Source organism: Merops nubicus, unplaced genomic scaffold, assembly GCF_000691845.1.
Source record: "Merops nubicus isolate BGI_N331 unplaced genomic scaffold, ASM69184v1 scaffold830, whole genome shotgun sequence".
In the NCBI taxonomy this organism is placed as follows: Eukaryota; Metazoa; Chordata; class Aves; order Coraciiformes; family Meropidae; genus Merops; species Merops nubicus.
Genome location: NW_008584594.1, coordinates 27,422 through 41,313, shown reverse-complemented (window position 1 = coordinate 41,313; position 13,892 = coordinate 27,422). Strand labels below are relative to the sequence as shown.

Below are 13,892 nucleotides of genomic sequence, written 5' to 3'. Positions count from 1 at the left end.
AGCTGATTATTATTATTATTTTTGTTGTTGTTGTTACTTTTTTTTCCCCCCTCAGTTTCTGGCTCTGCAGACCCCCAAATGCTCTTAATGGAGATACAGCCCGTTTATATGTTAATTTTAAGCCTGCTGACAAGCGGTTTGCTTTTCTCCTGACTTCTCACAGTTCCTTTGCCCATTGAAAGCTGCTGCCGTGGGCTTAGGGGATAAGGTACCGAGAATTAGAAAATAAAATAAAATCTGCAGGATGCTGGAGAGTGAGGCAGTATGGGGATTGGCTTGCTCAAAGTACAAACGGGTGATTTCTGAAAGCAAGTAACCCTGATACCAGGGGCATGCATGACAATTACTTCCAGTATAATACAAAATGTTAATTACTAAACTTTGAGAAACTAATGCTGATTAGCAGCTGCGTGTGTGACCTAAATACATCTATTGCTTGATCTTTATTCATAATATACAGTTTATTGTTGATAAAGTAATTGCTGAATGGTGGGGCGGCCCGCAAGTCTCATAGCTAAAGACTGAGGCCTGATTTGTAAATCCCCTGAAATTTGTTGGCATCTGTTTTTTTGTTGAATTTATACAGACGGGGAAGATGAATAACAGTCTGAGCTACACCCTTTACAACTCAACTCATAGATATTATTGAGAATTCATATTACTTTTATTATTTGGTCACAAAAATGGACCTATTGCTTGTTGGCTTTAAAACACCTACTAGCGCTGCTTTCTCTCTCCGTCTTGCAAAATATAAGACAAGGCCGAAGCTTAAATTAAAATCCTCAGGTTCTTATCTCTTTCCCACAGGAAAGCAAATCTGTGTTGAAAACCGTAAAATTAAGAGGAGAGCAAGGATAGCATAATTTAGCAAAAATTCATGGCACCAGATTCTGAGCTATATGACTGGAGGGATAGGTCAGACATTAAGAAGATACTGCCTGCTAATGCAAGTTCCTTAAGGTGGTGCTCTGGAAACAAGGCAAGCAGAAAATGCTGCACTGGTTCCCATTTGCTCACTTTCCTCTACTCCTGCCAGCCTTAATAATAAATGGAGTTGCCCATGTAATAACCTTTCTGCTTCCAGAAGCCCAGAGAAATGCTGGGTGTGTACTTGGAGTGTTGTCCTAACATCCGTTTGTCCTGGCATTTCGATAGTTAACTCAAAGAAAATTAATTTAATTGGACTCTTAAATGCTATTTTTTCTTAATTCCTTATATTTGACAGGCTGTCCTTGCTGAGTTTTATCAGTGTTTCTGTCTGAAGGATAGCTATTTTTTGCCTTTTTTAAAATTATTTTTGAAGTTTTAATAAAAGTCTGTTTGCGCCCTAATTATTTTTACTAAGGGGCAGGGTAGAGTGGTGGGGTACAAACGAGGAGTGCTCGTTATGTTCTGGCATTGTCACTATGGCTTGTCCCACCAGGAGAAGAGCAACTAGTGTTTCAAACAGCATTAATACAGCAGCATTTTGTCAGGATGGATGAGTCCTCTTGTCTTGCAACCTTGATCTAAGAGGGTGATTTTAGGCATCATCCTTCCATCATGCTGAGTGCCTCCTCCCCTGCACCTCTGAAGGAAACCCTGGTGGGAAGTGTGCATCTTGGCCTGCATGGCCATCACCTTACAGCACCCATTTCGGGACCCTCTGCGGCGTTTGTAGCACTTTGATTTCTCCTTAGCATGGTGTGGTGAGAGGCCTCCCAGCTGTCCCTCGGCGGTCAGCAGGTGAGAGGCCACTGCCAACTGCTTGTATATGAAATTAGGCTTTTAAGGGTCTTTTTCAGTTACCTGCTACACAGGTCAAGAGATTGCAACAAGAATTTGTTAAATAGCAACAGAAAACAACTGCTCTGGCAACTGCAGTGGCTTGTCCCTATTGTGCCATGCTGTGGCTGTGCAGGAGAGCAATGGAAAGGAGGAATGAAGTCAGTGAAGCTCGTGTTGCTCTTAAGGCTGGAGATGTGGCAAACTTGCACTTTAAACATTTTTTTTTTTAATGCTGATGCCATAACTGAAGGGTTTCTTCAGCACTGCTGTTGGCTCTGCTCTCCTTTGGTCGCAGCCCTTGGTGCACTGTGCCTCCTGCCCTGTGACTTTCTGGCTTCCTCTTCCCTGGCTCTGTCTTCACGTCTCCCAAATGCCATTTCTCCCGCTCCTGGCCCCATACCCCTTTCCCTGCACTTCCTCGACACCCGCATCCCTCCTTGAGTGCCAGTGGTTTGAGGATGCAGATTCTGGCAACAAGCCTGGTTGCCATCCACCAGCCCCAGTGTTGTTTCTGTCCATCCGTTCCCCCACCTTCAGCAATACAAATACATAAAAAATACCTTTTGGAAGTGTCTGTTTTTGTTTTTGTTTTTTTTTTTTTAATGCAGAAGCCCCACCTCATTAATGCTATTTAATTCTTTTTCTTTCTTCTCTTGCAGTCAAACAAGGTGCCAGTGGTACAGCCTTCTCATGCGGTTCACCCCCTCACCCCTCTTATCACCTACAGCGATGAGCACTTTTCCCCGGGGTCGCACCCGTCTCACATCCCCTCCGACGTCAGCTCCAAACAAGGTGAGCCCGTCACATCCCAGTGCAGTGGGGATTCACAGTGGTCTCAGTTTCCCCCTGTGCTGCTGACAGAGCCTTTATTTGTAATATTTTAGAGAGAGGTTTCCAAGTATCCGTGCCTGCTTTCAGAGATGATAATTCTGCCGTGATGCTGATATTTAACCAGGCTGTTTAAATCTTCATGCTCATTCTAATGTGATAGTTTGCGCTTGCTTTACTCATCAAAATCTTTTAAAACCTCAATAAGCAGCAACCAGTCCTCACCATCCCCTGGTGCAAGCCCTGAGGCTTGTAGCATGCAGATGTGGAAACGGCAATCATCTCTCACCTTCCCGAAAATGAGGGAAGAGTGCTTCACTAGTGGTGTTTTTGAAGTCTTTTTCTTTTTCCTTTTTGCTCAAAACTGTACTTTATGTCCTTGTATTCTGTCTGTCTCAAATCTTCCATATGTCAGTTGACATAGCTGAAGCATAGCACATAAAATACAGTTCTGAGCTTGTGCAAGTAATGGCTTTGAAAAACATGACATTTTTTTAACCTTCTCATGCCAGCTGCTTTCTGCAAAAAGCATCATTTTAGATGTCTGAGTTGTGGGTGTCAGTGTTCTCTGTACTCCTAGGACTCCTTAAAACCAAACCAAACCAAACCAAAAATAGCCCCCCAGATCCTCATCTGGGAGCATCAGACCAGCCCTTCTCCAGGTCAGTCTGTGAGCCTTTGGGGAATCCTCAGCAACCTCCAGGCTGCCAAGCCCAGCTTGCACCAAGAGCTCCTGCCCAGCACCCTGGCCAATACAGGGGTTGCCTTGGGGTGGTAGGGGGTGCAGTTGCTTGCCTTGGGATGCAGTAGCTGGGGAGTGGACATGAAGGCTGTCGGGGAGTTGCAAGTGGAGAAGTGACCGTGGCTGGCACAGGTCTGAGTAAAGGGTTTGGGTAAGCACCTGACGAGAAGCCTGCATGGGAGAGATGGTGAAAAGGAGGGAAGAAGAAGGAGCAGGGCATTTATGAAAGTGTTCACTGTAGCCAGGATGTTTGTGTGTGGGTGTGAAGTCTGTCAGTGCCAGGATTGGTCCTGGAGGTGCCTCTCTCTGCCTCTTTCTGCACCCACACGTCCCACTACGTGACGTGACACCTAGTAAGGATTGCGAAGCTCTGCTTTACATATCCACATGCACAGTTGTCCTGTTTATCTGCAGAGGTATCTAGCCTCTGTTGTTCAGGGAGAGAGACTTTTTTTTTACTTCTTCCTTTGTCTGAATGCCTAGGTTTTATTTTGGCCTTGCTATGCAGGTAATAACACAGGCTACATCCAGAAAATGCCATAGCCTTGTGGCTCGGTGTGGTTTTTGCTGTTTGTTGATCAGTTGGTTGTTAGGGTTTTTATTTTGTGGGGGAATATGAAAAGCACTCTGCCTGGAAAGCCTGGCCTATAAATATGTGTCTAATACCTTTTTCAGAATTAGAAGAAGAAGAATATGGAGACCTCTTGTCCTCATTTGTCTTCCTCCTTTGCATCAGTGTCCAGGAGAATGCTATTCATACTCCTTCCTGGAAATCCCAGGGGTGCCACGGCTTAGGGAATGGGATTCCTACCTCTTGCCCAAGCTGGCTGTGGCAGCTGGGGCACACCTTGCTGCTGCAGCTCATGAGCTCAAGAGGTTTTCACTTCTGGTGAGACTAGTTTGCCCTCCTGCGCCCCGATTCTTTGCCTTTCCCCTGATTTATTTTTGTTCTTCTGTTCTGCAGACCCAAACTTAACAACATCTGGTCTATTGTTTCTGCTGCCCATCCTCCCTTCTGCCTCTTGTCACCCTCTCCTCTGTCTGGCCCTGATGCATGCCACCACTCTCATCTCCATGCCTGAGCACAAGCCTGGTGAGGGGCTCTGCCAAAGGGTGGCCAGGGTGTCTCTGGCTCAGAGCTCATGCCTCTCTCGTGTTCCTGAGTGGGTTTTCAATCCCATTTATCAGTGTCTGGTGAAGGTGGGGATGGATAACGCAGGCTGGAGGCTTATGGTTTTGGCTGTGATGGTCTCCTTGATGTGTGTGGTCTTTCCATACTCCCTTTCGATGCCGCTGGCATGTGGGAGCAGCCCCAGCGAAGTGGCCCGTGCAGTTGCTGTGAAGAGAGGATTTTTATTTTTTTCCCTTAGGTCCTCTGCCAAACGCCTCCGACCATTGTTTCTGTCCTTGCCTCCCACCATGGATCTGGAATGAGACACTGCCCTGTCACCCCAGCCCTGATGCCAGGGTGCCATTCTTCCACCAAAGTCCCCTGATGAGGGGGTCCACAGCAGCTTGCCCACAGCGCTGCCTCCTTCACTCCACGCTCTTTGGGATGGACCCACGGTCATGTCTTTCTCCCTCTTCTATTTTTTTTAAATGAATTAATTTTTTTTTTATTTTATTCTTAAGCCTCTCATGAGGAAGAACTTGTTTTGGAGAGCACTGACTGTATGATAGCTGTGCATGTTCCTGCTGGGTTTTAGGCAGCTGGCAGTTCTCCATCAGGGGCCAAAAATTTTGAACTAGCAATAACCCCTGTGCATTAGTGCAGAGAGAGCAATGTCATCTCTGCAGGTCAGAAAGGTGAATTTTGGGGAAGGAGTGGCCCAGCTCCTTGTGCAGAACTTGGTCTGGCAGGGGCAAAGTTGTGTTGTCACTCCCAGGATCATCAGCTATCCCCAGAGATGAGAGTGATGAGATACTGGGCTTGTTTTTCACTTTTTTTTTTTTTTTTTAACTGTTCTTAAAAAGCATTCCCTCTCACATAAAAACCTTGGGATACGTAAAGTATTCCCTCTCCTGTCAGCCACCAGCTCCTTTACACCTTTGAAAAGACAATTGGGCAGAAATTTGATCCTGACTCAGACAGTGGTCCTAAGTCTGAGAACTTGGCTTTTTTGAGACAGTAACACCACCGGTGTTGTTTTCCATCCTTTCCTGTACACAGCCCTGAAAAATTTTCTTGAAATCTTGTAATTAAATTCAGAAGATTCACACAGAGGCTGGGAGGGGGGTGGGGAGAGGGGGTGTGAGAATAAATCAGTAACATCAATCTATAAACCAGGTCTCAAGGTAGCACACACTCAGTCTTGGACCTTTGGAGTGTCACCACATAAATATTTAATATCCTTTTAAAGCAGCTGATTTAACATGTGAAGCAGACTTAACAATTCCTTCTGCTTCAGCTTCCTCTTCCCCAAACACATTTAAATAAACCGATGTCTTTGTGGCCTCTGCAACCATAATTCCATGTCTCCTGGGAGAACAAGGTTTAGGTGAAGAATGGAGACCGCAGACCCTTTGGGGACGAGGATTAGCTTTAATCTTGAGGTGATTCTTGCAGTTGTAGGACTCTGTGTTCTGGGGAATGTGAGCTGATGGATCATTCCTGGTGGGACTCTTATTTTTCCATGAAATACTACCAATGCAAAACAGATTGACCTTGGAGCCCACAGGAGTCAACTTGATGAAGAGCTTAGTTGGAGCTGGAGTGACAATTGGAAACCAAATGAATCATATCAAGTGTGACCATTACAGGCCTGAAAATGATTCTTAATTAACCACTGATCCTCTGTGGTAGCAAGTTTCCAAAATCTGTGAATCCATAAGGGAACCCGCAAAAATGTACAAGTAGCAATTTACCTAATCTAATAGCTCTGCTGTGCTGCCTCTTCGTCAACGCTTTGTTGTCCTCTTGTTCCATGCTGTGTTAGGAGAGGTCCTCGGGATCCAGTCGGGTCTGGTGAAACCGTCGAGAGGGCAGTGTTGCCTAACGAGCCTTACGGGAGATCTGAACTTGCTCAAGTCCTTACCCATGCGTTTGTTTCCCTTCTCCCAGTTTGGTTTTTCCAGTGTTTCCCTTTGAAATGCAATATCATGTGCAAATAATAAATAATTTTGAAGGTGGCCTGAGTGGCCTTTTGCTTTTAACGCTAACCAAAGCAGGTGGTTATTTCTTATCCAGAGCAACGACTCCATCGTAATGTTGGCCACGATAGCTGGGAACTGTAGCTCACGTGTGTAATGTTTTGAGGGGAATGTCATTCATTCTTCTGTGCTCTTTAACAGGCATGTCCAGGCATCCTCCAGCTCCTGATCTCCCTACCTTCTATCCCTTGTCTCCAGGGGGGGTTGGACAGATAACACCACCTCTTGGCTGGTAAGATCTTTCAGCTTCTTTTCAGACAAAGGTGCATGTTCACACCGGTTGCTGTTGTTGAATCGGTCGCAGCATTTACAAAATAAGAATGTCGCCGCAGTAAGAAATGGCTGCCTTATTTTAGTCTAAAAGATCAAAAAATGTCCATCTTTGAAATGAATTGAATCTGGCTTTTTGAACACGTGCAGAAATTGAAGTGTGTAGATTTCACTTTGAAGTCTATGTATTTCTTATGGCTCAGATTTGTGGCTCTTGGCATTTGGAAAGATAGCAGAAAACAGTTCTCAAGGAATTAAATGTAAATTTTTAATAAACAAAATTGCAATTACCGAGGGGAGGGGAGGCAAGAAGGAACTTTGAAGTGTCTGTGTGTGGAGAAATCTTGAAACTGCACCCAAATGGAGAACAAACTTTTGCAGTCTGCTGCTTTTTACAGTTTCTGCATGGAGAGAAGCCTCTGTCACTGGGAGATTTTGCTCCTCTTGCTAATACTAGCACTCTCAGGATGTCTCTCTGCCACTCAGGGTGCCGTTTTCATTTTGAAAGAAACGTGGTATTTTCAGAGTCATTGATTTGGTAGGATGCTTCGTGTCTGCTTGGGGTAGAGAGGTAGTTGCCCTTATTCTGCTGGAGCAGGGAATAAGGAAAATTGGCAACCATTTCAAGTGCTTTAGAATCTGTATACTGACTAGTCTGTGCCCACACAATGAGTGATGCAGATTTTTTATTTTTATTTTTTAATGTGTTTATGGGAGGGAAACGTGATCCAGATGACAACGGGCAGAGAAAATAGAGCAGAAGATGGTGAAGTGCCGTATTGCTGGCAAATCTTTCAGGAAGTGCCACATGCCTCTTTGGAACAAATTATTACCAGATACAAGACTATAATATGGATGTATCTGACTCTATTTTTTTTCCATTATTTCCCCACCTCTCCCCATTCATTGTTGCTCAGCTGACTCTCACCAACACCACCTTCACCAGGCAATTCCCAGCATGTATTTTCCAGATGTGGTCAATCATTTCTTCTGGATGGTTTCTTGCTGCAGAAGCTGGGGGGAGGGAAGAGGGAAAAGAGGAAGGAGAGACAAGATCTGATCTTACAAGGCCTGGGGATATGTTCAGTGGCACTCAGTGACAGTGGGACATACCCAGCCATCGCCGATGCTCTATGACTTCCAGCTGCCTTCTGTGTGGTAGTGCTGCTGAGACTTCCTCTACCTTTCTTTTTTTTTTCCCTTCCCTTTGAGGACTGCCCATTTCCAGTTATGCATTCCCAAGAGTGAAACCTGTATCCTGAACTTTACAAAGGCCAATATGAATTTTTTCCCCTCTGAAGGCTGAGCTGCTAGTCAATAAGGAACTGTTTGGATAAGAACGATGTGTCTTTCTGGGCTGGTTCAGGTATTTGAGCTGAACTGGTGATATTTGTTTCCATTACCACAGCATGCTAATTCAGAGTGTTAATTGTAGTCACGACCTGAACCGTTGTTAACTGAAAGTAACCAAAATGTAGTGGTGATGATAAAAACTAGGGAGTCAAAATGACAGGTTGGTGACAAAATATTCTCTATATGTCAGAGTGTAAAGGAGGTAAGACTTTCACACAAGCATCTCTTACTGGACTGCAAAGTTTGAACTTTAAGTAGTTATGAGGACTTGTGTTGCTGTGGGCTTGTAGGGGGTTGTGGGGTTTTTGGTTTTGTGTTTTGTTTGTTTTGTTTCTGTTTTAATTAAATAACCTTACACTTTTTTGGAAAGGCTGGCCACTTGTGCCTAACTGTAGAAGATGCAAATGGAGAGAGTCCTAAGTTTTCAAAGACTTAACAAAACTGTTCAAAAGCTTTTCTACCTTTATAATTCACAGTCAGGTATTTTTGTCCCAACCTACAGTAGAACTATTTGGAATAAAATGCCTCTTTCCTAAGAGCTAGTTAACCAAAACTGATTCCAGTGCTTTTAAAATTAGGTGAGAGGAGTAGAGATAGAGGAGTGTGCGTGTGTGTGTGTATGTGTGCACGTGTGCTTTGGAGGAGGAAGGTTGATTGTTCTGCTTTCCTCCTCAGTGGAAAACTAGGCTGGGAATCTTTCAATAGCAAGGGAGAAGGTCCAAAGCATTCAAGTATTCGTTTGCTTTGAACACGGCAGAACTCTTGCAAGTTTTACCTATTACTATTTGTTTTTGACTACTACTGAGTTCCCATCAAGTGGTTGTAACTCTAGGTAATTATTGAATACCGTATCATATGATTGATGGGTTCCTTTCTTCTGTGACCTCAGGCAAGGTCAGCCTGTATATCCCATCTCGAGTGGATTCAGGCAGCCCTATCCATCCTCACTCTCAGTCGACCCTTCCATGTCCAGGTAGGTGTAGGAGGTGAATGACTGACTGGGGAGTAACTGCTGGCATTAGAGGGCAAGTTGCTCTTCTGCTTGCATCTTGGTCTGCCTTTGCTTGCTTTTCAGTCAGCTAAAACTTTATGCGTACATTTTTGTTTAACGTATTTGTTATATGCAGTTTGCCTGGATCCCACACTGGTCTCATTCAGCATTTTCTTGGCAGTCTCTGAAGTATTGCAATTAGGAGAATCGGTGACTTGTCAACAATTAATTGAGCTGTTTCATCTGAAATGAGACGTTAGTTCGTTTCTAGATGCAGCATACAGTGTGCATCCTTGGGTTTTGCTCATGTAAGTGTGCAACCAGGTGGATTGTCACTCTAGTCTGTGTTCTTCAGTTCTAATTTCAAAGCTGGTAATTAGTCTTGAATCATTTAGGTATCACTCCGTGTGGAAACTTGCTCACAAGTAGGTATTTCATAGCCCCAGGCCACTAATGGCAGGGGATGCCAGCAGAGTGTGTTTGTACTGGTGTGTGAATCAGGCACTGTGTGTTTATGTCTAAGTGCAAGCAAGCAATGCTTATGGAGACTTGGCCATGACACACTCCAGACCTCCCCTCCGCTGCTTTTGCACTCTAAAGTCAGCTTCTGCATCCTGTGCTTGGTGTACACAAGGTTGCAATGTACCATTCTTGGGTTGGTTTTTTTTTGGTGTGACCTGTAGAAGACACATCCTCTTGCACGGATATTTAAGATAGGCCCCTTGTCAAGTGGTGGCTCCCCTTGTCTCTGTTTGTATGGGCTCCTTTGGACTTTTGCTGTCCCTTCACTTCTTTACAAGGGAATGATAAGCATGTACCTGTCAGGGTGATTGGGAAGAAAGCCCGTTCTTTCTCCATAATAAGATGACCTGAATTGGTTACAAGGCTTTGTGCTTGCTTTATTTTGATGTCATGAAGGAAAAGGGCAAGGGGACCAGAGAATGGAGAAAGGAAAGGTTGGATACAATTCCTTAACCAGCACTGGTTTAGCAAACCTTTGGAGCATGAGCTCGCTTTTGATGGTAATGGTACTGTCCACCAGTTCAAAATAAAGCATGCAGGTTTTCTGCTGTGCCTGAGCTTGCAATGCCCAGCACCTTCAATATCTGCCTCAGCTGTCCTTCAGGGTGACCTGGTTTTGTAGGATGGGATGTTTGAGCTAGTGGTACTTTGGTTTTCTTTCCCACTTTCCTTCTTGTGCAAATGAAAGGAAGGTTTATTTAGGACAAAAGTCTTTCTCTGTCTCTCTCTTCCCTCCTTTTTTCCCCTTTCTTCCAGGATGCAGGGCTTTTAAAATTTATTTTAAGCATTTAAGGGAAGGATAGTGAGTTTAGGTGGAGTGATATTAAAATAGCTTAAGTACCTTGAAAAGTAGAAGATGCCTGAGAGCACCATCAGGGACTTCTTGAAAAGACTCTTCACCTTTTATTTTGTGTCTGCATGGCAGTTCCCTCTTTTGCATTGGCTGGTGGTGGATATTTTAAGAATGTTTATATCTTGTTGTAGAAAGACAGTTTTTGGTTAAGAAATTAGTGGTTTCTTTGCTAGTCACTGCAACTACAAAACCATAGTTTTTTTCTTGTGTGCATTGCTGTTTGCCTTAAAGGTAATAAAATAATTTCTTTGCAACCAAAATGTTGAATGATTTCTTTGTTTATTCGTTTTTCTTGAATAAATGGGCTACAATGCACAAATCTTAGCCAAACATTTTTTCATGCACTCTTAAGGAATTGTCTTCTATTGCAAGCTCCATAGCATTTGTATTCTTGGAGCATCTCGCTGCTGTCATACATGTCTGATGCCTGTCTTCAGTGGGGTTACAGACCTCTCTGTTTTCTCTTTTAGGTTTTCACATCACATGATTCCTGGTCCTCCAGGCCCTCACACAACTGGAATCCCTCACCCAGCTATTGTAACACCTCAAGTAAAACAAGAACATCCGCACAACGACAGTGAGCTAATGCATGTGTGAGTCTGCCTTTCTGCACTAGCCATTAACCTATAAAATGTTTGAGAGCTAAGTCTGTCTGAAGAAGTCAAGGAGGTTAAAAAATAAAAAAAAAAGTCTTTCATGACCTTTTTGAATTTTAACTCTTCTCTTGTAACTAAAATGGGATATGTGGGCAACTGTTTAGGAAGAGCAATGAGACATGAAGTAATTTTCATTCCTGTCCAGCTCTTTTTAGCTATCAGCAACAGTCATCTTGATTCAGAGATAATTGTGGACCTGTCTACTTGTGAATGTTGCTTGAGTGTAAACTCACAAAATTCTGCTGGAAAAGGTCTTAATTGCAAAATTCACTAGTAAAAAGCAGCCTTACTGCTTAGTACTCAAAGGCAAAAGGCTGAAGAAGTGGATGAGGAGCTATCCTCCTGTTTCTTAGCAGCGGGCTTCTAGGGTACTATGGATAGCCTTTCACAAAGAGAGTTGAGAGAAGTGATTAATTTGGAGCAGATTCACAGATCAAATGTTATTTGCTAGAGAATGTCAACCTGGCATCCTCCCTGAGTACTGAGTCAATTCTCCCAAAAAGATATGAAAGTGGATGGGGGACTACCACTGAAATTCTCATTCTTACTACTTAAATCCTATTGTAACCATAGGCTGGTAATTTTCCATTGGGATATTTTTAGGCTGAAGGTGAATGGATGTTTTCTTTTCCCCTCCTTTCCCTTTCCCCCACTACGTTTTAGGAAGCCTCAGCACGAACAGAGAAAAGAACAAGAGCCAAAAAGACCTCATATTAAGAAACCTCTGAATGCTTTCATGTTGTACATGAAAGAAATGAGAGCGAACGTTGTAGCAGAGTGTACTCTGAAAGAAAGCGCCGCTATCAACCAGATTCTTGGCAGAAGGGTATGTACAGGAGGGGGGGAGTGCACTCACGTGTGCTGCTAATTTGTCTGTCTTTCCCTTTAGTTGGATGTGATGGCTCACTTTCTGCTTGAGGTGCTAACTAATGTGCAACTACCAAATTAGCTATGGAAGATAAAACGTGACTAAAACTAAAAGCAGTATCTTGGTTTTCTTTTCTCATTGTTAGCAACATCATCAAACTGGTGTCTCTTCCATTCATGTTATGGTGTCAGCACTTCAGGAGTGAAATGTCCTCAGTCACACATGGAAGGAGCACTCAGGTCACCTTCTGGGCCCCCCCTTAGGCTGGCATCCATCAGAGCAGATGGAGATCATTCACGGATGAATACTGGATGCCAGTGAAGGTGGAACTCAAAAATGAACATAATGTGGTCCAGTTGTAAAGTCATGTAGGTTTGGGAGGCACCTGTGGAGGTTGCTTAGTCCAGCACCTGCTGAAAGCAGATCCAGTTACATCAGGTTGCTCAGGGACTTGTCCAGTCAAGTTCTGAGTGTCTCTAAAGTCACCAGCTGAGTACTCATGATCACAGTACACATCCCAGAGCCTTGCTGAGAGCCATTTGCGTCTGTGGCATTGTAGGCATATTTTGTTCTTTCCATGCTCCAAAGAAAACAAACAAAAAAATAATGCAGGCCAACCCACAATTACAAACTTCACGTTGACTGTCAACGTTCTTCCAAGGGAAGGCAGCAGAGGTAAGGGCCCATTTTGCCCTTGACTGTCCTGGGAATGAGAAAAAGGACAATCTATTTATCAAACTGAGTTTGGGTAGGGTTTCTTCAAATTCCTTTGCTCAGTGAACCCCTGTTCTTGACCACCAACTAAGGCAGTATCAGGAGGCACTGCAACTCTCTGAATACCCTGTGCTTTTAAGTGGGAAGTCAGTACATGACCTTAACTGCTACTTCTGTTAAAATCTGAAGACTTTCTCCTACTCCCCAGAGCAGAAATCTATTGGCACTTGTCCTGGTTCCTTCTACCTTCTCTCTGATGCTCTTGTAAGCTCCTCCTGAAGAGCAACTTAGAGGTTACCTTTTTGTATTCCTTTATGCAGGTCTCTAGGATAATGTTTTCCTTCTCACCCCCGCAGTGATCACTCTTAGCTGCTTAGTCAGCCTTTCTTTCGTGGCCTGAATGAGGGCAATGCCTTATTTATCTCTGTTTTGGTAATGAACCAAGCCTCACTGCTCCATTGCCTGTTTTTTCCACAGCTTGGACTCCTCCTTTCAAGTTACTGTTCTCTGTGAAAGTACCTCAAATCCCACTTTTAGTGGGGTGCAAACAACACATGAATTATCCAACATAATAGCTTGGCAATTAATTATTATCAAATGTTTTGTGTTTGGTCATCCTGACCACTGTTTACTATACCCTGTGCCACTCTGCAACAGGAAGCAGCTTTGTTCTCAAGAGCTGACACTTTGCATGCTGCTGGGCTCTCTGATGCCACAGTGTAGTGTTCATTACCTTCCTGTTCTGGAAAGCATGTGGAGTTTGAAAGTTGCAAATAGGCTGAACTGTTGTGCTCCTAGTCACACATCGAACTTGCAAAGTCAAGACAGACAAGCCCTTCAGCTCACGTCTTCTGATGTGTCCCAAAACAACATATTAAGTCATACAAACGTGATCTGAACTGAAATCCTCGTTCTGTAAATTATTCTTGCATGAATGTCTTAACTATTTCATGTCTGTCTTTTTTTTTTTTTTTTCAATATCTTCTTCTCCCCCATCTCCCTCTATGTATGTTGTCAAAGTCAAACAAGATGACACATCTAATGCTGCAAGCAGTGGATCCTGATACTAAATAAAAGGACTTTACTCTTTTTGGTACAGGTCTATGATAGGTGTTGCAACAAGAACAAAGTGAACAGATGCTGATGGTGGCTTTTCAAATGTATGGGCCGTGAGGGAA

General features: G+C 43.7%; 1 protein-coding gene across 1 annotated transcript in view; it reads left to right on the top strand.

Annotated features, from left to right (window-relative positions):
• Positions 1-13,892, top strand: part of LEF1 (lymphoid enhancer-binding factor 1) — a 70,999-nt gene that overhangs the window by 36,608 nt on the left and 20,499 nt on the right. The window contains 5 exon segments of the mRNA XM_008944548.1: positions 2,427-2,559; positions 6,629-6,719; positions 9,000-9,083; positions 10,947-11,069; positions 11,796-11,958. Of these exon segments, the coding sequence (XP_008942796.1) occupies positions 2,427-2,559; positions 6,629-6,719; positions 9,000-9,083; positions 10,947-11,069; positions 11,796-11,958 (594 nt within the window).